This window comes from Drosophila miranda, chromosome 4 (assembly GCF_003369915.1).
Source record: "Drosophila miranda strain MSH22 chromosome 4, D.miranda_PacBio2.1, whole genome shotgun sequence".
In the NCBI taxonomy this organism is placed as follows: Eukaryota; Metazoa; Arthropoda; class Insecta; order Diptera; family Drosophilidae; genus Drosophila; species Drosophila miranda.
Genome location: NC_046677.1, coordinates 11115188 through 11140793, shown reverse-complemented (window position 1 = coordinate 11140793; position 25606 = coordinate 11115188). Strand labels below are relative to the sequence as shown.

Here is a 25606-nt window from a genome sequence, read left to right as displayed (position 1 = left end):
GTATAACCTTTTACTCGCAAGAGTACTAGATATCAAGTAATATTCGTCTGTTCAAGGCTATAATCTTTTGATTAGACACTTATAGGGCACCAGGGAGACATTTTACATTAAAGAGAATGTTCTAATGATCATCTTTCACTTAAGATATTCAAGCACTTCGTAATTGAATCAAAGTAAAGATTATCATCATCAATTAATCCAACTTTAAGAGCAGAATTTTCACTCTTAGAAAGAATAAAATAATAAATTATAATAAGAATAAGATAAAGAAATAAATAGGCTTCCTTTTTTCCATAAACTTTCCATCAATTACTGAATATTAAATGGACTTAAAATCAAATTTATTTTTAAAAATGTCACCATTAAATTCTTTTTTGTTAAGTTGAATCGCTAGGATTATACATTTTTGTGTTTTTTTTTTTTTACAACCTATTCAGGCATTGGATTACGATTGTGAGGTTCAGGGCCAACAGGACATACCGCAGGCCATCCAGCTGCTGGGAGAGATGAACAGCAATGTGAAACAGGTCACAGACCTCGTGGAGGGCATGCTGCAGCGAGTGAAGCGCGGAGAGCTGACTACAGAGTACGGATTGAGTTTCCTGGAGGTGAAATATCACATGCTGTTGGACTACTTGATCAATCTGACATACGTGGTGCTGCGCAAGTGCTCCGGCGAGACCATCGAGGGTGATCCCTCGATCGAGCGGCTCATTGAGATACGCACGGTGCTGGAGAAGATCCGACCCATCGATCACAAGTTGCGCTACCAGATCGACAAGCTGGTCAAGACGGCCACCACGGGAGTGTCGAGCAGTACAGATCCGATACTGTACAAACCGAATCCGGATGAGATGATGAGCAGTGCTGCTGGGGCAGACAATGACGACGAGGATGAGGACGATGATGCGCAGGAAGGCAGCGACAGCGATGAAGACGAGGATGAAGAGGACGAGGCAGGAGCAGGTGCAGCGAAAAAGCCACGAAAGGCAGCAACAGCAGGAAAATCGGGAGTCTATGTGCCGCCACGCATCAAACCCGTGTACTACGATGGCGATGAAAAGGATGCCGATAAGGAGAAGAAGGCCTTGGACAGGGCCAAGAAGAGGGCCATCACGTGAGTATCCAAAACAACAATTTTCCGAGCTTCCATTCATCATTATTACTTTCTCCTCTAGCTCCTCCATGCTGCAAGACCTCAAAGAGGAATATTTGGACGCCCCAACAGAGATATCTTCGGGCTCAAGGGCCCAACAGATCCTCTCCAATGCACAGAAGGAGAAGCAGGAGTACGAGGAGACCTATCTGATGCGTCTGCCAGTGACCAAAGCAGAGAAGCATCGCCAGAGGAAGCTCACCACGTTGGGTAAGCACTTAAGATACCCTTTATAGAGCTAAATCCTAATCAATGTACTTTACAGGCACACTGGGCGACGAAATTCTGGGTGAAATCAGTCGGGAATCGGCGCTGCGAGGAGATGGCAGCAAAAAGCGCAAATTGGCCAAGTCCCGAGGCAAGGGAAAGAAGAAGGGCAGTGGAAAAAAGCGAAAGTTTAATTAATCGGAAAGATTCTGAGAACACAATTATAGTTTTTAAACATTTTTAAACACTCGAGAGTTTTCTTCGATTACTTGAGATCTTCCATTAAGTTTTTGCTTTAGTTAAACTCCGTTTTTCATATAGTTTTTCATTAGAGAACCTCAGTTGATATTTTCATTGGATAATGTTACGTTTTTTATAATCAAATTTCCATTAAAGTTTTCTTATATTTTTCCACAAACCCAAAACTGTGTTTTTCTTTATTTATTTTTAATAGTTTTTTTTTTAAGATACGTAAACATAAAATATATTCCAAATAAAATATAAAATAATATACACAAAAAGGCGCATTGTAAACTGCATACAAATTTAGGCCACAAAATTAAACATTTAAGTTTCAATTATTAAAATTAAAAAACATTATGCAAACAAAAACTAAATTAAGAAAATTTTAAACAAAAAAAAAACAAAATTCCAAATTAAAAACTTTGTCTAGTAATATATTACAAAAAAAAAAACGAAAAATAAAATTTCCAAATTAAAAATTTAACACTTAAGGCACAGCAAAATTAATCTTAAAGGATAACCAAAACATATTTCGTTGTTTTTAGGAGTCAAACCAAAATACAAATTAAACAACTTTTGGGCAAAAGAAATCTTTCGGCAGAAGCTTTAGTTTTTCCGGAAAAATCACTTAAGTTGAAATAGAAATTGAAACCACAAAATTCAAAAATGCAGACAAGACAAAAATATTGTAAAAAGAAAAGAAATTCCAAAAACCAAAACCAAAAGCAAAACTAACAAAAAACCAATACAAAAAACGAACAAACTTCAGTGACAAAAAGCAGATGCCTTAACAAGAGACCGGTTTATACAGTAAGAAAAAAAATCGAATGAAAAATCGAAAACAAAAAACGAAACAATTTTGACAACAAATTTTTATGTTGGCGTATAGAAAAAGAAAAGCAATGAACGAAAGAAAGACTATATAGAACTATGATAACGTAAGCCCCACCCAAAAAACAAAAAAGAATATAAAAGACGAAAAAACTATAAAAAACAGAGCAAATATTTGAGAAACAAAAGCCAGAAAAAAACCCGTGTGGAAAGTTCTTTTAGTTTCAAAGAGAAAAACTCCTAAAAACAACTGAATTTAGACACAAAATTTTATATATTTCTTATATATATATAATGATTAAATTTAAAATTAAGCAAAAACCAGATTTTGAATAACCGAAAACGAAAGAGATGCTACGTCCACTTGAAAAGTTTTTAAAATTATGAAAAAACGAAAGCAGTTTATGGAGAATGCGCGCAATGGATGGTTGGATAGATGGATCGATCGGAGAAAAATATATTAAAATATATTATTAATTACTATCATTAAATGTAAAAACCATAAAACAAAACAAAAACACCATAAATCCTAGCACTAAGATTATATAAGAAAGCAAAGCAAAGCAAAACTTTTGGCTTTTACAACCAACTTTGACGAAGAAAAGTGAAATTTATTCGAAATTTTCTCAAGAGACAAACAACTTTGTCGTGTTTTTGGCTATAAACTTTAATGGACATATGAAGGAGGGACATATGGATGGATGGATGGATGGATCGTAAGGCAGACTCAAGGACAAGCGAAGAAAGAAATTACCACATAAATGCAATAGAACTCGAAATTATTTACAGGCAGAACAAACAGCAGAACAGCAAACGGCAAACAGCAGAATGTTTTCTTAAATCTAATCCAAATAAATTAATTTAATTAATTTATTTATGTGTTGAAAGCTGAAAGACTGAATATGTTAAAACGAACTAAAAAAAAAAAAAACAAAACGAAGAAACAAAAAACCAAAGTGTAACGAACGAAAGAAAAAACGAAGCGAATGAATAATGAAAAGAAATGTAAAACTTTTTCTCAAGCGATCGATGTGTACGAACTTAAATAATTTTAATAGCCGAATTTCTAGCACAAATTTTTACTAAAAACCCAACCGAAGAAGATGACTAAAACATGGATTTTTTCTCTATCATTTTCTATCGACAATTGCAAATCGCTTTTGATTTTCGTATGATTATGTTGTATTAATTTTCTTTTGAATTTCCATTCAAAATGCAAATTGTTCCTCTTTTTGTGTATGTAAATGAGAAATGTGAAAATGCGGGGGAAGAAAGCATGAGAAAATATATTGCAGAAACGTGTAAAGAGAACAAAAACAAACGAGAAGAAAACGAAACAAAAGTGAAAACAACCAAACAAAAGTCGCCTTAGCCAAGCACCACAAAGCAAAAAACAAAAGCAACAAAAACGATACGATACGAAACGAAATGAAAAACTTTGTAAAACCAAACAAAATACTATACTAAAATACCAAACAAAAAAAATACCACAATTATTTGTTGTAATTTAAAATTATCGAAACACACACACACGCAACAACATCAACAGCAACAACAAAATAGTGCAAAAAGTTCAAAAAAAAAATCTAAACAAAAAAAATGTAATTTAATTTTTATAGCCAAAAGAGGAAGGAAATCCGAAGGAGGATGGGATCTGGATGAGGTTGAGGATGAGGTACATCCAGCGATGGATCGAATGGATCATTTAGTTCTTAAGAAGCAGAAAACACTCGAAGAAATTCTGAAACGCGAGCAATTGTTTGACTTAGTGATAAAAATACAGTTTAATACTCTTACTCGTACTCGTATGTTTTTTTACTCAACACACCACAAAAATTCGAGCTTAAATTATTTTCCAAAAACAAAAAAAAATTCCATTTGGCAATTGGTTCTCCAAAAAGTTTTTTTTAAAAGAAAGAACAAATGTTGTATAAAAAACACAGAATTTGATAGAGGATGCAGAAATGGGAGCGGGAGCAGAAACAGGAGCATGATAATGATATGATGATAAGTTTACGATGTATAATGTTTAAATGTGTGGAAAATGGTTGGCCCTCATATGTAAAATTGATCTACTTATATAAGTTTAATTAATCTACCAATAATTAATAAGCAAACAACAACCATTAAAACCATAACTATAATATGATCATTTCCAAAAACAAAAACAAAAAGCCCAAAACCGAAAATCTGAAACGGTTGATAAATTACAAATTAAAGCAAAAACTAAAGAAATTTCGTAGAGTTTTGTTATTTAGTGGGTGCTGTAGGGATTGTTTTTGGAGACAGGAAAGTGGGTATAAGATGTGCGATTAGATCTGGTATACTATCCATAAAAAGATGTATCTATGAGCCTGATGGATGACAGCGCTGAGGAATTATACGACCCATAATCTATGAAAAACTTGGGAGCAAAGGAATGAATCCGAGGACAACAATACGAAAAGTCCGAAAAGTGCTGCAGCACGAAGGCATTACACACTCTCTTCCACATCCTCTATAGTCACAGTCCTTGGGGACTCTGGTTCTTTATCTTTTCCAGAATGAATTCTCTTCGATCCTTGGCTTAATAGTTCAAGCCCTTGATTGCACCTTTTGGACTTCACTTCAAATTCCTTTAATTTATTTATAAATTTATATATTACTCGTTTATTCAATACGCAAACAATAAAACGTTACAGTTACATATTTACAAAATAAAAAATAATAATTATTGCACAGGAAATTTTAAACTTTCAGCCTCTCTCTGGGCAAACACTTGGGCTCTCTTTCCCTTAAAATTTTCCTTGCTTCTCGGCCTTGAGCTTCTGCTTTTCCTTCAGCAGAGCATAGCACTCGGGCACCTTGTTGTAGAAATCGCAGAGCTTCGACTCCGAATTGAAGGCCAGATACTTGCCACAGTTGTACAGACGCGGATGTCCATTCACACAGACAAAGTACTTCTTGCAGGTCTGCGGATGACGGTAGTAGCGGAGCTCTCCCTCGGGACTGACATCCACCTCGGGGGCAATGGCATCGACGGGCTCGGCGGCAGGACAATTGAAACCCAGGAAGGCTTCGGCATTGCAGCTCCCAACTAGATCGGGCCAGTCGCACTGGTACGTCTCCTCATTGAAGGCCAATCCCTCGGGGCACTTGGTAATGCTTGCCACACCGTGGGCGCAGTTGCGGTAGACCCCGCACTTGGTCTCGTCTCCATTGGGGTAGAAACCAAACTGTCGGGGGCATTCGTCTGTGCCGTTGGCAGGCTGCAGTCGTGCCCTCTCCTTGCAGGTGGAATACGGCGCATAGGTGCACTCGCCTGTGGCTTTGGTTCTCTGATGGAAGAGCAGGCCATCGGGGCAGAGTTTCGGCGTGGGCACATCGTCCAGACATTCTGTGTAGGCATCACACTGGTCCCCGGAAGCAAAGCGACCATTTGGGAATGGGCATTCGGGGGATGAGAGAACTGGAAGGAAATAAAAAATATATATTTTAGAACAGGAATTATATATCTTGGAAAGTTCTATAAAATAATTAGAGATCTCTTCATTTTCCTTAACAAATTTCCATTCTTTATTTTGTGCAAAGCAAAAGATACAATTCAATTTGCCAACGATCTTTAACTACAGACTAGAAAACTCGAGCAAACTCATATGCCACATGTTGCATGGCCTTTTTTTGCATGGGGTTAGTCTTCCAAAAAACAAACACACTCCTTTAGTTCTTGGATCTGGCGTGGGCACGTGCCGCCTTGATCTGGGCACCCTTCTCCCTGATTTCACTGCTGCAGTTGGGGACATTCTCAATGTCGTCGCACTGGTTGAGCTCCTGGTTGAAGGCCTGATCCTCGCCACAGCCAATGCGGCGTGGACGTCCCTCAATGCAGATGAAATACAACTGGCAGTTGTCCTGGGAAGGATGGAAGGTGTAGTCGGCCTCCTGTTCGCCCAGGAGCTCGGACTTGAAGGCAGGGGCAGGGCAGCTGAAGCCCAGGAAAGCCTCGGCATCGCACTCCTCGACCTGATCGGGCCAGTCGCACTTGTAGGTGGACGGATTCCAGGCCAGACCCGCGGGACAATCGAACACGAAGCCCTTGCCGGAAGCACAGTTCATGAACTGTCCGCAGTGGCTGGCATCGCCCATGCGGTAGTAACCGAACTGATGAGGACAATCCTCCGTGGGCTGGGCGCTCTGCAGGCGGGACTGGGCCTGAGTGCACTCCACATCGATGGGATAGCTGCAGGGATAGCCAGTGGATTTCTCGTTGTAGAACAGACCATCGGGACAGAGCTTCTCCTCGGCCACACCATTCTTGCACTCGATGTAGGCATCGCAGGATCCCGAAACAGGAGCAGTGCCGTTCGCCTCGCGACATCCTCCGGCGGCGGCGGCAGCTGTAAGAGAAAACAATTCGAGGGTCAATATGGCTCATGTTTGATGGAGGGGGGCGGGCGAGCTTACCTCTAATGATTTTTAATGATGGAGATGCTGCCTCTTCTATTTTATTTTTTTTAACTATTTTATGATCGAAACATTTCGCGCAACACTTGCCCACGGGGCCAATGGCCATTAATGGACGCGACAATGGCAATGTCTTGTCTTCGTTTTTACAGCGGATCTTGAAATTATAATGAAATTGTATGCGGCACAACACACCCCGTTTGTTGAACCCGCGTGGGTTTTGTGTACTTTTGTTTTTTGTTGGGGGAATTCCAATTATATTTACATTCGAAAGAAATGGGTTTGAACAACACGCTTTGACTATTAGATTGTGGGATCAATGTGGGGATGGGCTTTTGTGGTATGAAATTATCCAATGTTTGTCATAGCTGTGTCAAGGTTTCTCAATATTACTCTTTGGAGTGCGGTTTATAAACATTTAAGTGCAAATATTGATACGAGAAATGTGGTTGGACAAGAAAAGTTGGATGTGGAGTGAGAAGAGGAATACGTAGAGTATTTATGCAAATTTTGTAATCAACTTTTACTTGAATTTATTTCAAAATGCAAATTTACTCATCACTTATACGAGTGTTTGTTTAATTATTAAATGTTATTTGCATTTTGATGTCTTTAAACGTATTTTATTTAGACAATGACTACACTTTCGTATAAATTAGGTCATAAATACCGACGTTCCGTATAAATAAAGAAATAAATAGCCAATTTTCGTATAACTAAGGAAATAAATACTGGATTTCCGTATTAATTAGGAAATAAATACTGGATTTTAAATACTACATTTCCTATTAAATTATAAAATAAATGATGAATAATGAAAGATGATAAATCTATTATTAAATATATTAAATAATTAAATAAAAGGAAATGTTTGGGAACATCTAATGTTCGTGCAGAAAAAGTCAAGGTTTTGTATATCAAAAGACCCCAGGCATATACTGTATGTCAACTGCTAACAATTTTCCCACACTTTAACCAAACACCTCATGGCGTCCGCCATCTGTACTTCCCCCTTCCTTTAATCTGCCCAGAAATGGACAACGTGAACGAATGTTGGACTAAATTCAATGAGATCTGTCTCTGCCTCTCCTCCGAAGAGAAGAAGATGCCAGAAGCCGAAGCTGAGACGCTTAAAGGTCACATTAACCGGCTGTGGGGCACGCATCGCGGAGATGTATCTCGGACTCCAACGTCACACACGAGCGTAAACCCGTTTTCGCCTTAGCTTAAGGTTATGCAATATTGATTTTTTTTTTTCTTACGGACTTTTGCGTGTGAATCAAAATTTAACGAAAAAAATGCCCATCGATTGACCTTGAAATATTGAAGAGATTTGAATGCAATGGAGATTCCAAAGAGAGAAAAAGTTTGTTGCCTCAGTCTTTCGTTTTATTTCGTTTCGCTTTCCGCATTAATTACATTGCAGTTTTTGCAGAGTGTTTTTTATGATTATTTAGTTTTTGACAACTCGTGCGATTTCCTGGCATTGTTGGGAAATCTTTATCTTTTTCGGTTGGTGCTCCCGTTGGGTGCATCGCAATCATCAAAGGGGTATGCCACTCTCAAAAGCCAGTTGCCTAATGGCCCGCAATGACGTTGCTCGATCTGAATTACTGAATTACTGCTGCTGTTGTGTGTAATTGAAGCTTATGCAAAATACGACTAATACGTGGGAATCGTGAGATTTCACTGGCTACAGCGATTTTTCGTTGTGGGTGCACGACTACTGTACTCGTACTCGTAGTTTTTAATTGTGGTGGCGCCTCTAACCATGGGGTAATTATGGGGTTGTTCTGCTTAAAAGGTTTGACATGTGAATGGATTTTGAAGGAGAACTACTACCAAATTAAAAAAAATTAAACTAATTAGATTTCTAGTGAGAATTGGAAAAAAAAACACTGCCATGTACATATGTATATAAAATAAGTGCAAATTGTTCAAAGGGAAGGGCAGTTAGTTATTGGTGTTCTTCTGAAAGGACGTGTTCGAAGGTTCGTTTCCTTGAATTCAAAGATTTATTGGTAATTATTGAATACTGCTTTAAAAGTTTAATAGTTCAATTATTTGTAGAAAAACCAGCGAAAAGATATCCTTTAAAGATCATCAAAACTCATATTAAGTATTCCCAGAAACTCTTATAAAATCCCCAAAATCATAGATCAATATTCCACAAAAAATGCTAATCAAAATTTACGTGAATTTATCTGAATTTTCATTCAAATCTATTATTTGTATTACATTTATTTAATAAATTCCTTTAATATTTTCATTAAATAAATTCCTTTATTATTTATTGATTCTTCTAGATTTAGTTAAATTTAAAACTGGATTTAACAACCGAAAAAATTCTTCAAAATTCTTTTAATCCAGAAAAACGGTAAGTTTAATTATTTTAAAGTCACTTTCGTTCAAAATATACTCTATTTCCGAACTATCTAATTGATTTTTGATTTCTTGTTAAAATTAACACTTTTTTAATTGAATTTACTTAAAACGAAGATGAAGCAATGTGTTGAGTAATGTTAAGAGCTACAAAACGAAACGATCGTTTCGCCTATATATTCAATACGGCTTTTGTCACCTTTTGGCATTCAAAGGTATGCGTTTGCTACGCGTTTTAAATAGTTGTACCACTTGTACATACGTTTTCTAGTATAACCCACAACCGATTTGAATATTCGTTTTGGCCATTAAAATGGAATATATTTTAGCTTTAAATGAATACTAACCCATGGAGCAAAACATGGCCAGGCACAACAAAGCACTGATAACTATTTTAGCCATATTTAATGTGTGTGTGTGTGTGTGTAGGATATATCCTTGTCCCTTTGTGGGGGAGCACTCGGAATAGGTAAAAAATGTAGAGAGCGAACGCGTTGCGATGCTCTTTCAACGAGCTGACAATTTCGACTGTTTTGCGCTAGAAACGCAACGCAGATCTTAACTGGTGAAAAAAAAATCGAAACCCAGACGACAGCCGAAGCTCGAAGTCGGAGCGGCTGAAAGCCGGTACTTCGCCAAGTCGTCGCTTGATCTTCTTCTAGCCAGCGAAAGATTGCGACAGCTTTCAGCCTCAGTCGCAGCCTCAGCGTCAGGTTGCAATAAAAACCCAAACATGTTCATAAATAACAAGTAAACACAAAAGCAAAGCCATCAGATGGCATAAATTTCAGGCGAAAATAAAAGCTTCCATTCCACTTGAGAGAATGAGTCAGTGCATCGCCATCGCCATCGCCAGCGCCATCTCCAATCTCCATCCTCCTTCCAGCAGGTTCTTCGCTAGCAACTGTCTCAAGTATTAATCAAATATTAAGCCACGAATCGTTATTCAATTTATGTTAATGTCTGATCTTCTCGGATTTACATATTTCGCACTTTTGTTTTCGTTGAACACACAGATCCCCAGAGGCATCAAATGAAACCTGAAAATCCAAGCTTAAAGTCAAGGTCGGACTGCTGCGCCCAAGAGGCCGGCCGTACCAACCACCACGATTTGGGTTTGACAATGATCGCGGTTTTTAGGCTTAAGACAGAGTTAAGGTTTTTTCAAAGAATCCAAACAAGTTTGGGACACCGATTTAAGCACTGAAGATGAATATTCAAGCGCTTAAGATGAAGATTATGGTAAGAGGAACACGAATCTTGAGGTTTAGACAGGCTAAAGAGATAATGACGACAGCAAACGTTGTAGAAAGAGGTAGAAGATTCAAGTATGGCTTTATTAAAGGCAATCTAGACTTCTAGGGGCTCCATTTATCACAAGAAGATATTGTTAAGTGTGTAGGAAACACTTTTTCCTTCAATAAAAGCTTTGCTTTGCTTTGCTTGTGCGCCAACCCCATGCTCACTCGCTTCGATATGAGTAAAATATCAGATGACGACCCAAATCTCGTTTACATAATAGAGACAAATCTCAATTGACTTCCAACTTCCATAGGAATACCTTCACTCGAATGAAAATCCGACTCTATCGAAGATCTCCCAGCAAAGATCAGACTTGATGGATCAATCCCCCGATATTCAATAAGAAATCTGTTGGGTATGTATCATTTTAAAATTGATTTTTGTCTTTATTTTTACAATTTTCTTTACATTGTATACTTTCTCGCATTCTCTCGTCAGTTTTTTGTTTGTGTCTGTGTGTGTTAGCCTTTTTTTATATTTTTCAGCTATAGTCCATGCTCAGCAGATTTTTGCACTTAACTCTTACAAAAAATATATACTATATTTACGTGTGTAGTATTCTCCATAATCGACAAATTAGGACCGCGAAACTTTCCGAGTGCAAACTATAAAGAATTAAACGTATAATAGTTGGCAGGCTAGATATCGCATTAAGAAGACTAATTAAATAGGAAAAATACAATACCTACTCGTACTTTGGACCCTGACTAAAGGCTCCAAAAACTATAATTGAATTTTTCTATATACAAAATATATTCGTAGCTTAAAGAAATGGTTGTAAAAAGTTCTGCACTTTCATTTATTTATGTACACAAAAATTATTGTATGTGGAAACTAGGAAAATGTTGTCTGGTTGTAATTTTTCAATTCATGTCTTCATATAAATATTTAATATTCTTTTCATTTTCATTTTTTCTAAGGCACTTTAATACTCTTTACTTCAATACAAATATATTCTTTATTTTTTAATTTTATAGACTATTTTAATTGGTTTTTTTGTTTGTGTCTACTTTTTCAACAATGGGAGTTTCCTTGTCTACTTTTCGTCAACAATTGGGGGTTTTCTTTAGGGTTTTAGTGATATTTTTTTGAGTCTTACTAAATTTTGTTGAGCGCATAAAACGAAGCGAAATATTTAAATGAAAAACTTATCTGCTAGACATCCAATAGATCCAATAGATACAAAGATACACCAATGTTGTTCCCAAGTCGCTCTCAAAAATGTATTTTTTTGTCTACATCTAACACACAGCGGCTTAAATCTAATATTATTTCGTATTTCTCTGCTTGTTTTTGTTTTATTATTTCGATAAGGCCTATTCAACAAACAAAACCTTCAGCATTCGATCGATTTTTTGTTTCGATTTTCTTTTTTTCAATATGTTTTTAACATTTATATGTGCACAAGTTTGACTTAATGTTCAACACTAATAAAAAACATATACAAAACTAATTTTAAGTTTGGGTTTTTTTTAATGTTTTTCATCTCTGTTTTTCCATCATCATCGCTTATCATTTAAACGTTCTTCTCTGCTCGTCTGTCGCTTTTACTAGTACAAATATCACGGTTTTTCTTTTTTGCATTTACGCTTATTGAAATGTGGTTTTCCTTTCAATTCAAGCATTAGCTCCCTTTCCATTCTCTTTGTCTTTGTCTTTCTATTTTTTTTTTTTGTATAATTCGTAATATTAATTGTGGTTTTTTTTACTGGTAGCCCTCTAATTTTTTTTTAGCAACTCTCAAAAGTCTATGTGTAATACGTAGTTTTATTTGTAACATTTGTCTGCTATTTTTGCTTTCTAATCTACGTTTTGGTCTTTGCAGGTAAGTCTACAATTGCCCATATGAAAAATAGTTATGGCCTAAACAGAACCATGACAAAATGGTTAGACATCGGATGGTTATCTCTCTCTCTCGTTTCTGGTATACAAAAAGTTGAGTATTTCGATAAGGAAAAGAAGGAAGGCATTTAAAAGAAACTCAACTTTCGTGAATGTATGTGGATTGAATGGATTGAATAATTCGGCTAAACTATAAGATAAACTTAGGTTTAAAGGAGGACACCTTAACTTAATAGTAATTGAATAATGACTGCGCCTAAGAGTAGTAGTACTCGTATTAGAGAAATCCAACCAAATCCTCGAGTGTCTGTGTGTCTTTGTGTGTGTTTGTGTGTGTGTGGTAATGAATAATATTTACAGGAAGATTATATGGAGGAAGTATGTAGGAACCATACTCTACCATGGTTCCCCGTTTTCGGAGCAGAACTAAAGAACACAAAAATCGATCTACGTTTAACGTACTTAAGCCGTGCTCTCTCTCGATCTTTCTCTCTTCTAAAGGCGGCTGTAGAAAAGAAAAGAGCAATCCCATTCCCTGGAACAAAAGATCTGATATCCTAAGACCTAACTAAGGTAATGCTCTCTCTATCTCTCTCTCTTGCTTTTAAATCCTAGGGCTAAGTCTCTAGCTAATTTTTGTAAGACACGCACTTGAAGGGCGCATCCAATGCCATAGTTTAGATAGATAGATAGTCTATCTGTATATTTGCATCTCCGTATCTGTATCTATGGCATTGCAAATAGTAATAGTGTTGTTGGTTGTTGTAGTCTTTTCGCCTTGGCCTTGGCCCTCAATCCGCTCAAATCCGGCTTCAGAATTAGTTACTATATCGCACATCCCCTGCGCATGCCGTACATGATCTTCAGTTCGGGATAAATGATCTTTCGTATCAGCTGATTCGTCTTGCCCGACAACATGGCACGTCGGTTATCCTTTTTCAGCACTTTGATGCCGGGTTTATGCACCAGAAATGCATTATCCAGGATATGGAACTCGTAATCCAAGACGCACAGAGCATAGCCCTGAAAGAAAGATGGGTTCTAGAAGGGCTTCCAATGAGGTATCTTCATTCGATACTCACCTGTGGCATCTTGTCACTCTTGCCCTCCCAACTAAGCCGCTCATCGTAGTGCGGATCCGCATGGGTTCCAATATAGATGGGCTCCCAATGGACATAGTAACCAGTGCGTTTCCCTATGGATACAAAGATTCTGTTAGATATATCTTGCCTTCAGGCGCTTCTATAGCATTTACCTATGTGAAACACACTCAATTCATCTGTTTCATTGGCAGACATCCATTCCTTGGACTTGGGAACACCGTGACAGCTTGCGCAGACTCGTTTATGGAAGGGTATCGCTTTGCCCGTGCGAAGGAACTCCTGCAGCTCTGTCTTGTCATGAGGGACAGGAGAACTCTCCTCCACCTCGAATATGGCAAGTGGAAATACTCTAAAAAGAGAACAGGAAATCAGTCTAAAAAGGTTATATATCGTTTAGAAACCCACCTTGGCGCCTTTCTCCTTAAATACTGCTCGTTTCGAGCAATCATTTCAAGGAACTTCTTGACCAAGCCCGGATTCGGGTACAGCTCAATATCCGAGGCTAGGATAAAGTGCGTCAGGGCCGAATCGCGTGCTATATTCCGGCCCACATTCACCGGGTACAAGAGCTTCTTCTGCGCCTTGTACAGGTGTCCCGATGTTATGTTGAAGTACGGCGCCGGCAGGGTGCAGTTGTAGCCGGTCTTGAAGACGTCGTGCGGCTTGGGCACAGCCCTGGGTATGTGTTTGGTGCCAAAGTAAATGTGAAAAGTGGTGTAGGCACGCACCAGATGGCTCCCCGGCAGACATTCCCTCAGATACCGAATGGAGTCCACTGTGGGCTGGAAATCCGTGCCCGGCGCATGCATGGCTATGCTCACGGGGGCATTCCAACGCTCCAGCAGGGGGATGAGGTTGTCGAGGAACGTGTAATCCGCGTGGGTGGTGTATGTGATAGATTCGTGGCACTTGATTTCGCCGTGCTCCGCCCGCACGTAGTTCTGCAGGACCCAGAAGTCGCCGCGCTGCAGCGTCTGCTGATGGTAGTCGCGATCGTAGCAATTGATCAGCGATCTCACACGCTCCTCCAGCTCCTTCTCGTCGCCGGTGACGATGTAGCCATCGGATTGTGTGTTGTTGAGCTCTGGATTTGGAGGATTAGGCACCCCGATGCCTCCTGCCCCAATGTTCCCAATAACCTGGGAGGGATCGTTCACCATGGGTGCTCCACCGCTGTCATTGGCAGGAATTACAGGAGCAATCTCCGGCGCTTGGGGTGCCGCTGCTTGTGCTGCAGCTGCCGCCGCCTCTGCCGCTGCTGCTGCGGCACCTGTGGCGTCCGCATTGGCCAGCAGTCGCTCCTCCGCTTCAAAGATCTCCGCTAGCTGTAAACAAAAGATTCGGTTAATCCTCAGATGTCCCAGAGAGGGTTTCTAGCACTCACATCCCGACTCTTGGCACTGGGCTGCTGTTGCGGCGGTTGCTGCGGGCCTTGTGACGCGGCTGCCATTTGCAAGGCCGACACCACAGGCTGCTGCTGTTCCTGCAGCATAAAGCTGCCGCCATTGGCGAAGTTATTGCCGCCGCCAATCATCAGCTGACTGCCAATGTACAAAATGACGGCAATATTTATGAGAATGCTGCAGCGCAGCAGCCAATTACGTCGCGAGAACATTTTCTGGCCCAAAGGCTCAAAGCGCATGTTGTAGCTGCAAAGAAAATGCGGAAAATTTCTTGATTAATTATGGAGTTTGTTACCAGGAAGAGAAGAAATGGCAAATGGAATATTGAGATAGAGCCTTCAAAACAATCAACCTTTGGGTTTTCGTTGATTTTGAGATACATTTCCATGTCTTAAACAATTTAAGAATCCAGGACATATTCTTAAGAAAGTATTGCCTGTAATCTCACTCTGTTAGTCGGATATACCCCCAAAATTAAGGCCAAACAAACAACCCTCAATTATATAATGATTATCTTTAATCGTACCTACAATTACCATTAATCAGACTCTAATAGCACCCCAACGAACTCTCAGGAAAAGCTTGAGAACTATTCTCATTAATGCTCTAAATATATACATATGGCCTGTAAAACAAAAGAAATAATACGAGTAGACCTGGAAGGTCTTCAGAACCTCTAACCTATGAGATGCTAGCCCAAAACCAGCATTCCCTAGACAGAGACGCTATTAACATTCTTTTAACATGGCGTTGTTAGCTTTTATTAGCAGAACTGTTAACAGAGCGCCCTCTGTGCTGACTTGGGCAAAGCCGCACGTAGTTGGTATTCCGCTACGTGGCGTTTGGTGTGAGATGTCGAAAATTGTACAGTTTTAGAAACTGCTAAAGTTGTTGAGTCATTTGTATGGAAAGATAAGTTATTTTTAAATAATATGGGTGGTCGCCAATGGTTTAGATTGATTTATAAAATACTTAGAATCGTGTGGAACTGAATAAATTGTATCCTGGGATGGGGATTGTCTGCAGGAAAGAAATAATTCTTTTAGTGGAGATATCCTGAAAGGGTTTTTTAAGCTGCACTCAAATGTGTATTTGACTCTAAAAAAAGAGGAAGTTGAGCTTGTATAACGCGTAAACTCACTGCTGATACTTTTCCATCTCAAAGTGTCATTAATTCGCAATAAAATGAGGATCAAAAGCTTTCGAGCATCAAATAAATGTGATTTTGCACATTAATTGAACCAATTTCGTGTTTTGACCAAATTGCAGCTAAGCCACACGTAAATATTTATAGTCTCCGCATTTTAGAACAAAAATATAATCTTATCGCCAATTTGTTGTAGCCTTGTTTGCTCTCCGATTTGGATAATTTTTAAAGTTGTCTCGTTGGCTTTCCGCACTTTCATAAAGCCTTCATCAAAAAATATAAAAATACTCCTCCCATGTCTTTGGTTTCACAGTCATAATCGTAAACACAGGAATTTATTCATTAGCACTCCGGTATGATCAAGTGTGAATCACTTTACGCGTTGTTAAAAATGTATGTTAAGCACAATTAATGATGGATCCAGTCTTTAAAAAAAAAACCTGTACTCCTGGTTGGCCGTGGATTAAACTTGAGGAATAGCTCACTTGCCTCTTGGGGGACTCCATGTCCATTCCGACTAGACGAACCGCAAGGTTGAGCACTTGTCACGAAACTGTTGGACCTTTTGGCTTGCAAGTGGATATATCTTTCCGCCGCACACCGTCACTTCGGACGTGCTTTCTCTTCTACTTACGTAGTGTACTTTATTTACGTTTCTTATCAGCGTTAATGTTATCATTGGCCGCGTAATTGGCCCCAACAAAATGTCGCACAGGAAGTGCTTGCGTAGGTTACGGTTCTGACAGGAACTCCATTCCCGGCTCTCGACTTATAAATAGCCGTAGATGTGTACGGTGCGAATGTTCTTTTAGTTCTGCGCATTTTCCGGATGAGTTAATGCCATTTTAAGTAGATTTTAAGTGCAGTTCACGCGAAAAACCACAGCAACCAGGGGATCGCGCAAACGGGTTTTGCATAAAAAAAAAACGGAACAGTATGGAATGCCCCTCCAAAACGAGAGTGCAACGACATTTGTTCACTGTCATCAGCCATTAGTCACAAAAACATTCGCTTTAAATTCAATAAGCATGTGAGATGTTTTTACAAATGAAATGAAACGATTCCGGTAGCGTAAATAGGGAGTACTTTGGAAATGCAGCTGAAATGTGAAACTTTTTAAATGGAAATTCTAGTGAGAGGTTCTTAAGTATAATGGGTTTTCGGTATTCATATAGTAGGTAAATATTTAGCTGGAAGCTTTTGAAATTCATTAAAAATTCTGTTGTACTTTTGGTGGCGATAGAAACGATAAAGATTGTTGCCTTTTTTATACACATATGTATTTATTTATAGTTTATAGAATCAATTATTATTTCTTTGGACTGGGTTTTTTTTATCATTCCTTTGGGACAATTAGGAGTACATTCGACTCAAAAATTAATCAATTATATCAGTTATCAGTATTTGTTCATAGAAAATATTTATGTCTCTAGTATCCAATTAGGCCCTACACTATCAGTGCTGGATACACGTAAACAAATACTAGATAGAGTATCCATTTGAGGATATATTGTATCATTTCAAGGAAGTCTTCATTGAATAAACTCTCAGAAAATTCCAAGCTAAGAAGAGGTACACTTAAAGCCCGATTACGAGTATCGTATGACTACGTGAGGAGGGGTTTTCCTCAACCGAAACTCCAAGAGCTCTAAAGTGCTTTTATTGAAGCTGATTTTTGATAGCCGCAGCAAACAGAAGCAGCCAACAGCCACGCTAAAAAAATACTCATTTGAAGCACGTATTCACGTAGTATTTATAGAAATCGCCTTTAAAGCAGTTGATTCCCCAATCAATCCCCCATATAATGCTCTCATTACGACCGAAAGTTTTCACACCACTTCCTGTAAAAAACTTTCTTCAGTTTTACGGATAGTCACGCAGCGCTTGTCAAACTTTACTGCGCGCCTCAGAAACTGTGCAAGAAAAGTCTCGCAAGGGAGAAAACAAATTTAATTTGCAAAACACTCGGCAAGCGTTAAAAAAACCAAAGTACTGGTATTTTTTGCGCAATTTCTGACACTTTCCAACAAAAAAAAGTACAATTAAGAACAGGCCACGCCTTAGGAGAACTCTTTGTTGCCCCAAAAACGATCATCGCTTCGGAGGCCTTAGATTTCTATGGAATACAAATTTATTGGGCGGCTGTGCGCGGCTTCTGGACATCAGATCAGATTCATTCATTCATTAGTGGGACGGACACAGCGCCCTGGGGGTCCACACGAGCTCTCCGAAAATCTATCTGATGGATTGCCCGATGGTTTGGTTTCTTCTGGGGTTCAATGCACCATCGACAAGTGTGCGGCGCATGCGAGGGCCGCCTGGAGAGTACCCAAAAGTGCCACCGGTTTTCTCTGTGTGCGTGTCTGTGTGTGTTTCTGGGGCATTGTCGTACCTCTCGCAGTCGTAGTCGTACTCGTATGATGATGAATTTGCATAGCCCGCGGCACGGCGCGGCGCGGCGCGTCTAGGCCTCCAAACATCACATCCAACTCCCCAAAGTAATCCACACATCTTTACGCACACAGGAAACATACTACAACAGCAACAAGAAACAACTACAACTACAACTTCTAGTGGAAAACAACAAACAACCAACAACCAAACAGCATCACAATCTGCGGTCTGGCCAGCGGGCAATTTGATAAAAAAAAAAAAAAAACTTGAGCTCTGTGGCAGCAGAACAGAACACTCGGCAACAAGTCTTTTTTCAGACTCGGACTTGGGCTTCACTTCGTCTTTTTATGATCACATTTGGCATCATAATCGTGTCTACGGCCCAGACTTCGATAGCTGACAGTTTGCTATGGTTTTTAAATACACTTCCAGAGGGTAAAACGATTTGCAGAAGGTGTTTCGGGCATATAGAAGGTACGAATACCGATATACATATATTTTTCTTAGTTTTTAAAGCATTACAGACTTAGGGTGCCCCAAGTTCGATGTTTGGTGCCTCTATAAGGTAGTACTTGAGATTCTAAAAAGGTAGATCTACTTGTTTGCTAGAGAATCCGTTTAAACCCCTTGCACAGATTGTGCATTTTTTGAAGTATTTCACGCAGTAGATACCTCAGAATTGATTGGTGGAATCTAGAAAAGGTAGCAATTGCCTTTCGATAAGCTCGATAGTAAGAGAATCTGTTTGATTCCTTCCACAAATTCCACAAATAGGAACATAGGAAACCCGTTAGATCGATTTAGGGAACGTAGTTAAGGTAGCAATTGCGTTTCCAAAAGGTTTATTCACTCATTTGGAAGAGATATGATTGATGCTTTCCGTAGACTGTTCCTTTTTCAAAGTATTCAATGAAAAGATACTAAGATACTGATTTATAAAAAAGCTGGATCTAGAAGAATATCTACGAGTATATCTTCGCTCCCGTTTCCCATATTGAGTCCCCAAAAGCTTTAGATCTCCAAGCGTATTTCCATCTTCGTTACCCCCCAAAAACCTATACTTTCGTTCTGGTTTATGATTTTTTTCTTCTGCTTGGCTTGTTGTTGCTGTTGCTGTGGTGGTTGTGGCTGCTCTGGTGATTATGCAAAATTCCCGCTCAAGAAATCAGTCTAACGTACAAATTTGGAGTAAAACGTGAGAATTTTTATGAGTTTTCAATTTGCCAACAAAAAAAAAAACTGAAGTTGTGTGTGCCCCCAAAAATATTGCCAGCACAAAAGGAGGCAAACCTCAAGTGCGCGACACACGTTTCGCGGCGCTCTCTTTGGCAACACAATAAATTCTTAAACGAAGTGTGGGATGGATGGCTGGAAATTACTCAAAGATGAAATTAGTTATGTGATAAATGGTTCAGATATGTTTTATTTGTCCTTTTTTGGGCCGGTTATGCGGACCTAGATTTCAATGGTAGATGGGAATATTGTATTTTGTATTTTGTATTTTGTATTTTGAGTGTTCTTTGGGCTGTAGAATTTTACAAACGCCCTCGATGGCTCCCTAAAGTTGTGGCTCTTAAGAACCTAAGAAACGCGGACCAAGATCTCCTTCAGAATTTCCTCTAACATTCACCATCTTAAAAGCACATTCAATGCGGATCTAGTATGGTCTTTTCGATTATTGCAAACGCCCTCTGCCTTCTGTTTTATATCTCCAACATCTCTAGCAATCGTTCTCTATACCAAAATGTATTTTAAGAACCAATGCGGACATAGATTCAGAACATTACGAACGCCCACTGCCTTCTGTTCTACATAAAACCCTATAAAAAAATAAAAATAAAAAAAACCTCCGCAAAAGTGCGAAACTTCTGGCTGTTCCGGATGCCTTTTGCTCTGTAAAAAGTCATTTGCCATTTGTGCTGCGTCTTGTGTTACGACTTTTTACGCTCCTCCTAACCCAAAAGCAGCTCCAAACAGCAAAACAGATGATGAGGGGAGACCCCAAGAGGGGGAGGAGGAGAAGGAGGACGACTATGATGATGGTGGATGGTGGATGGTGCAGCAAAAATTCATCGAAGAAATGCCAAACTGCAATTGACTTGCATGACCATAAAAATTAAGTTATATACACCAACCGACCAGACCGGGGAGACCAGAGACCAGAGACCCCGAAGAGACCAAAGAAAAGACCAGAGACGACTGCAAGGCAAAGGCCTGGACGATGGCTCGAAGATGGAGATGGGAGCTGCAGCTAGAGCCTGGCGCAAAAATAAAGTCGAGTGAAATTGCTGCTGTAATATATTTTAATAGCACAGAGCGAAGCACAGGGCCGGAAAAACTCTGCGCACTCTCTGACGATCGGCCGTAGAGGGAGAGACAGAGACAGAGAGAGAGGAATGGAGGCTTGGGGTTCCTCCAATGGGTCTCGTCTCCCGCCTGGCAACAGTGGAGCAAAACGAAACAAGTCTTTGGTAAAAAAATGTGGGGTAGGGGAGGGGAAAAAGCGTTGCCCTCAGCTGTTACCCGTTTTGTATCTTTCGGTTTCGGTTTGGCTGTGTTTGCCTTATTATGTCTAATTAGATTGCGCTGTGGATGGGATGGAAGATGGGAGGCATCGTGGAATGTCTTATTATTTCTTCGTTTTTCGTTTTTCGTTTTCTCCCCCTCTGCTTATTCTCTTTGGAGAGGAATCGTTTATGAAAACGCGCTGTTTGCTTGTGTTTTATGAAGTGATTGGCTAAATCTTCACTGGTCTCCAGCTGGTGGTGGGGTTAATGCGAGGTCCCCCTCAGGCTGGCCCGAGGATCGAGAATGGAATGGATAAATAATGGTTGTAGCCAAGTTAATGCAAATTTCCAAGCATTGGAAAATCTTTGAAGTGGCAAGCGTCTCCTTAAAATATCTTTAAGATTCATTTGGTAATAAAGAAAGGCGTATTTTTTATATGAAATATGACATTTACAGCCTTCTATCAAGGAGTTAACAGCCAAATAAACTGCATGGCTGCTAACCAATTAAGTAATGAACCAATGAAAGGCAAATTTCAGCCGAAGGAAAGGAGAGCCGATGGTTTTAATACACTTGTAGATCAATTGTTTCTATGGTAGACATTCGACTAAAGCCAGAACTACTTTTTCTTAAAAACGATACTTTTTTTCATGTTTTCGATGTACATATGTATGTCTCCTAAGAAAACTTAAGGAAGGGCATATTATTTGGAAGGATAAAATTCCATAGAACTTTCATTGAATAGAAATATTAATAGTTTATAATGTTATATTTTCATATTTTTTATTTATTTATTATTATATTAATTGTATTTTATTTATTTATTATTATTATTTTTTTTTTTTAATTTATTTATAATTATGCTAATTTGTATTTTATAAATTTATTATTATATTCATTTGATTTTTATTTATTTATTGTTATATTCACTTTTATTTTATGTGTTTATTATTATATTCATTTTTTTTATTTATTTATTATTATATTCATTATTATTTTATTAATTTATTTTTATATTAATCTTTATATTTTATATTATTTTTCTTATTTTATTTTTGTTATTTATGCATTTTATTTTAAGATTATTTGTATTCTAGTTTTTTTATAATATGTATTTTATGGTAATCTTATAATATTTATTATTTGAAGTACATAAATCTCCTAAGCATCATTATACCCTCTGTCTAGGGTACATCCAATAATTTTTCACCATAAAATCAATATTTTTTTGTTAAGGCTTGGGGCCGCACTGCTTTTCAATGGTTAAACACACATAATTATCCATAATTGCACATTAATAAATATAATAAATAAAAGAGAGGGAGAGAGAGAACCCCGAAAGACGAGGGACCCCATAGATAGCCGACAGACAAGAGTTTTATGTGCATTTAATGATGATACTTGGCCACGTTAATGGGCCCAAATGGTTGAGCGTACACAAAGGGCAACATTCTCCAAACTGTCACATTAGCCAACACGTAACTGAATGATGAATGAACGAATGAATGGCATAGCAAACAGCAAACAGCAAGCCCATACACACACACACACACACTCACACTCACACTCCATAAAATATTGAATTTGTATTAGAACATTTTCGCTGGACAGCGGAAATGACAGTCAAATGAATTATAGCTGGTACAGAACGCCCATCCCCAGAGATACAGAGCGATAGAGCGGATCTTCGAGATGTGTTGGGGCCCCATAAAAATGTTCCATCTCTGCCCTGGTAACGGCACTTGTTGGCCAACGCTCCTCTGCTCATTAGACAGGCCAATCGCCTGCTAAAACTGGCAGACACTTAAAAGACACCTCTCAGAAACCAGCGATTAAACTACCGGTCAGAATGTGGCTAGAATTTGTCGGTTTGTCTTGAATTCTTAATTAACGAACATCAATCTTTTGCTCAGCGGCGGGCAATAAACATTTTTGTATGTCTTTCGCAGGTATTTAATATTAAAATTGAAGACAGAGGGACAGTTTTATGATATCATGGGGGATTAATTTGGAAATGGAGCTCGAGAAGCATCCAAAATCCATTTCCAGCTCAAGAGATAAACCAATAATGTATCTAAATGCAACCACAAGGCCTTAATTACAATGCGTGCCACACCACACAAAGACACACACACACAGACACAAGTAGATGTTAATTAAAGGCCAAAGAATGATGCGGCAAGATGGAAACACAAGCACAAGCGTTTCAGCGTTTTGGAATAAGGGAATACCCTGGAAATAAACAGGAAACGGGTACTTGGATAATCTTTTGATGACAATTCTGTCACAAATATATATGTCTTATAAGTGTTTCTTCTTATGGCAGCTAATATAGACGATATAAACATCCGATTTCGGTGATTTGCAGATGAAGAGAACCTGTGGAAAACCTCATATTTGAAAATGATCGAGAATGAATCCCTTTAATTGGAAATGCAACCTCTTATGGATGTAAGACAAGCTTCTTCCATGGTATAACAAACGTTCAATCCACCCCAAATAAATCAAGATACTGTCATATATTCCCCTGTCTGAATGAAGAACAAGAACAACTCGACCATAACACAAACAGTGACCATGTCTCAGGTGCCAGGAATCGAGGAATCATGAATAAAACAGAAGGACAAACGGAAACCAGACAAAAACAGAAAACTATTTAAATGCGAGAATACAACACAACAAATGGGTCAACGAAAAGCTACAAAAATAACTCGAAAATAGATATAATTGTCATTACGATACAGCAATCAAGTAGTTGAGGGTTTTTTTTGTATATAAAATATAAATGTCAAAAAAAGGAAAGGAGAGCACGTATTGATTTCCCTGCACTTTGAATGTCCCACACACACACACACACACACACACACACACACACACACACACATAAATTTCGTATAAATGGGTTTCGCGTGGCCCTCCGCGCTATACAATATATCATGCCCATATCTGGTTTTAGTTTGCTTTTTTTATTGGGATAATTATCTAGCGCACAATTATTGTGACCACAAACACAAAAAACAGGCGAATATAATGACAATGGTCACGGAAATATCAAATCAAGAAGTGACTTCCCATCTTTATAGGGCCTATGTTTGTGTGTTTTTCAAACAAAGAACTTTGTCCATGGATTAACTCAATTTTTGTTGTTTGTTTAGGACCTTCGACCTAGGACTGGACAGGAATTTTGATGGATTTTTCGTTGGGTTTCGCTTTGCATAAATTAACAGCTGCCAGAGGAGATGCGTGAGATGCCATGTTTGGGCGCTGACTGTGGGAGGAGGTCCATGGAGACGAAGCTTAACTTTTGGGCAATGCTCCTCCTCCACTCCATTCCACTTTTGGGATTATAACTTTTTTCGTATGTATTACGGGGCACGCCCCCAGGGACGCTACTCCTCCAGGCAGGATCTCTGCAATTTATTTTAGTTTAATTTCAACTATTTTTCAGGTCTTCCCCTGTGCTACAAGTATGGTTATATCATCAGAGCCGAAAAGAACTTGTGGCATATTGCTCATACGCCACGTGTGGAGCACGCTTTTCTTTAGGGAGCGAGAGAGAGAGAGAGAGTGTTTCAGTGGCAGCACGTGAAAACCCAGGCAAATGTCCAACGAGTGAAATGAAAATGAAAAAAAAAACACACACACACAAGAAGCAGAAAAAAAAGGAAAATCGATTGGTTTTGACCTCATAGACGCCTAACACAATTCGGCGGCGCCGCCTGAGGAGTGCATTGGCACTAATGAAGCAGCGGCCCGCAAAAAAAAAGAGCGAGTGTGTGGCTGCCCCAGCCCCTGCCCCGCAAAGACTGCCCCGAAGAGGGGGAGCGAAGCATAAGACGCAACGAACGACGAACAGAGCGACAAAAGCGAAAGGCAAACAAACACGCCACGCCATGAGGGGCATGCTTATGAGGCGGTCTCTGCGGTCGGGAGTGTCTCTGCCCCATACCCCACCCCCACCGATTTTCAGGCCAGACAGAGCCCCATATATACCTTTTTTTTGCCTATTTAACGGCGCGCATGTAACACGCGACCAAAAATACAAAATGAAAAAAAAAACAAGTGGAAATATAGAAGGCCGAAACCCAATAAATTTGGCGCAACACCCAAAAAGAGGGGACTTGGGGGTGGGATATAGGAAAGCGATGGAGAGCATAGATAAAACTCTAAAATATGGCTGATATAATGGCTAAAAAATGAGCATAAATATTCATAAAACTCGGCATAAAAGTGCAAGGAAAAACTTGAAATAAAATACAATTAAAAAATAGGTAAACAAATTTAAATAAATTCATTTTTATAACTTTTGGAAAGAATATAAAATAACTAGAGGGCGAGCGCATTAAGACTTTTTTTTTAATAATATAGCAATAACTCTTTAGTGACTAGTGCATTAAAAATAAAATAATGTTTACTCGTGGCATAAATAAAAAATAGGTAAATGAATGAAATAAAATATTTTTTTTTTTTAATATTGTTCAGATTTTAAGATAACTAAGGGGAAAGCGCATTAAGCATTTTTTTTTTAATAATAGAACGATAACTCTTTAGTGACTAGTGCACTAAAAATAAAATAGTTTTTACTTGTAAATGCATCGGAAATTACATCCAATAGAACTCCCAACAAAAGCTGATCTGGATGGAT

The 25606-nt window shown here is 38.8% G+C and overlaps 3 protein-coding genes and 1 long non-coding RNA gene across 8 annotated transcripts in view; 2 read left to right on the top strand and 2 right to left on the bottom strand.

The window, feature by feature from the left end:
- LOC108163316 (neuroguidin) overlaps nt 1–1776 on the top strand; it is a 57068-nt gene extending 55292 nt beyond the window's left edge. The window contains exons 2-4 of the mRNA XM_017298540.2: nt 438–1117; nt 1179–1366; nt 1422–1776. Coding sequence (XP_017154029.1) covers nt 438–1117; nt 1179–1366; nt 1422–1561 — 1008 coding nt within the window. The 3' untranslated portion in view covers nt 1562–1776. The remainder of the gene's footprint in view (nt 1–437; nt 1118–1178; nt 1367–1421) is intronic.
- Nucleotides 1777–5070: 3294 nt separating this feature from the next.
- LOC108163210 (protein obstructor-E) lies at nt 5071–9813 on the bottom strand. 2 transcript variants are annotated; one of them, XM_017298365.2, is made up of 2 exons: nt 9610–9813; nt 5071–5885 (listed from the first exon to the last, which is right to left on the bottom strand). In XM_017298365.2, exons 1-2 carry the CDS (start codon nt 9662–9664, stop codon nt 5212–5214), a joined length of 729 nt encoding a protein of 242 aa, XP_017153854.1. In that variant the 5' UTR covers nt 9665–9813; the 3' UTR covers nt 5071–5211. The 2 variants fall into 2 exon arrangements, with proteins under 2 accessions (XP_017153854.1, XP_017153853.1); XM_017298364.2 differs by lacking the exon at nt 5071–5885 and adding an exon at nt 5969–6813 and having other exon boundaries at nt 9610–9806.
- Nucleotides 9187–24738, top strand: LOC108163212. The gene is made up of 4 exons (XR_001775640.2): nt 9187–9257; nt 10818–10919; nt 24117–24319; nt 24410–24738. It is a non-coding gene; the product is annotated as an uncharacterized LOC108163212 (long non-coding RNA).
- The window catches only part of LOC108163209 (beta-1,4-glucuronyltransferase 1), a 58335-nt gene continuing 44861 nt past the window's right edge, over nt 12133–25606 (bottom strand). For 3 of the 4 annotated variants that reach the window (XM_017298360.2, XM_017298361.2, XM_017298362.2), the window contains exons 4-8: nt 14894–15158; nt 13915–14834; nt 13662–13858; nt 13489–13601; nt 12133–13429 (exon numbers count right to left, since the gene is read on the bottom strand). In XM_017298360.2, the coding sequence (XP_017153849.1) occupies nt 13232–13429; nt 13489–13601; nt 13662–13858; nt 13915–14834; nt 14894–15151 (1686 nt within the window). In that variant the 5' untranslated portion in view covers nt 15152–15158 and the 3' untranslated portion in view covers nt 12133–13231. Of the gene's footprint in view, nt 13430–13488; nt 13602–13661; nt 13859–13914; nt 14835–14893; nt 15159–16548; nt 16879–25606 lie in introns of those variants that run through there. The other variant, XM_017298359.2, reaches the window with a different exon arrangement.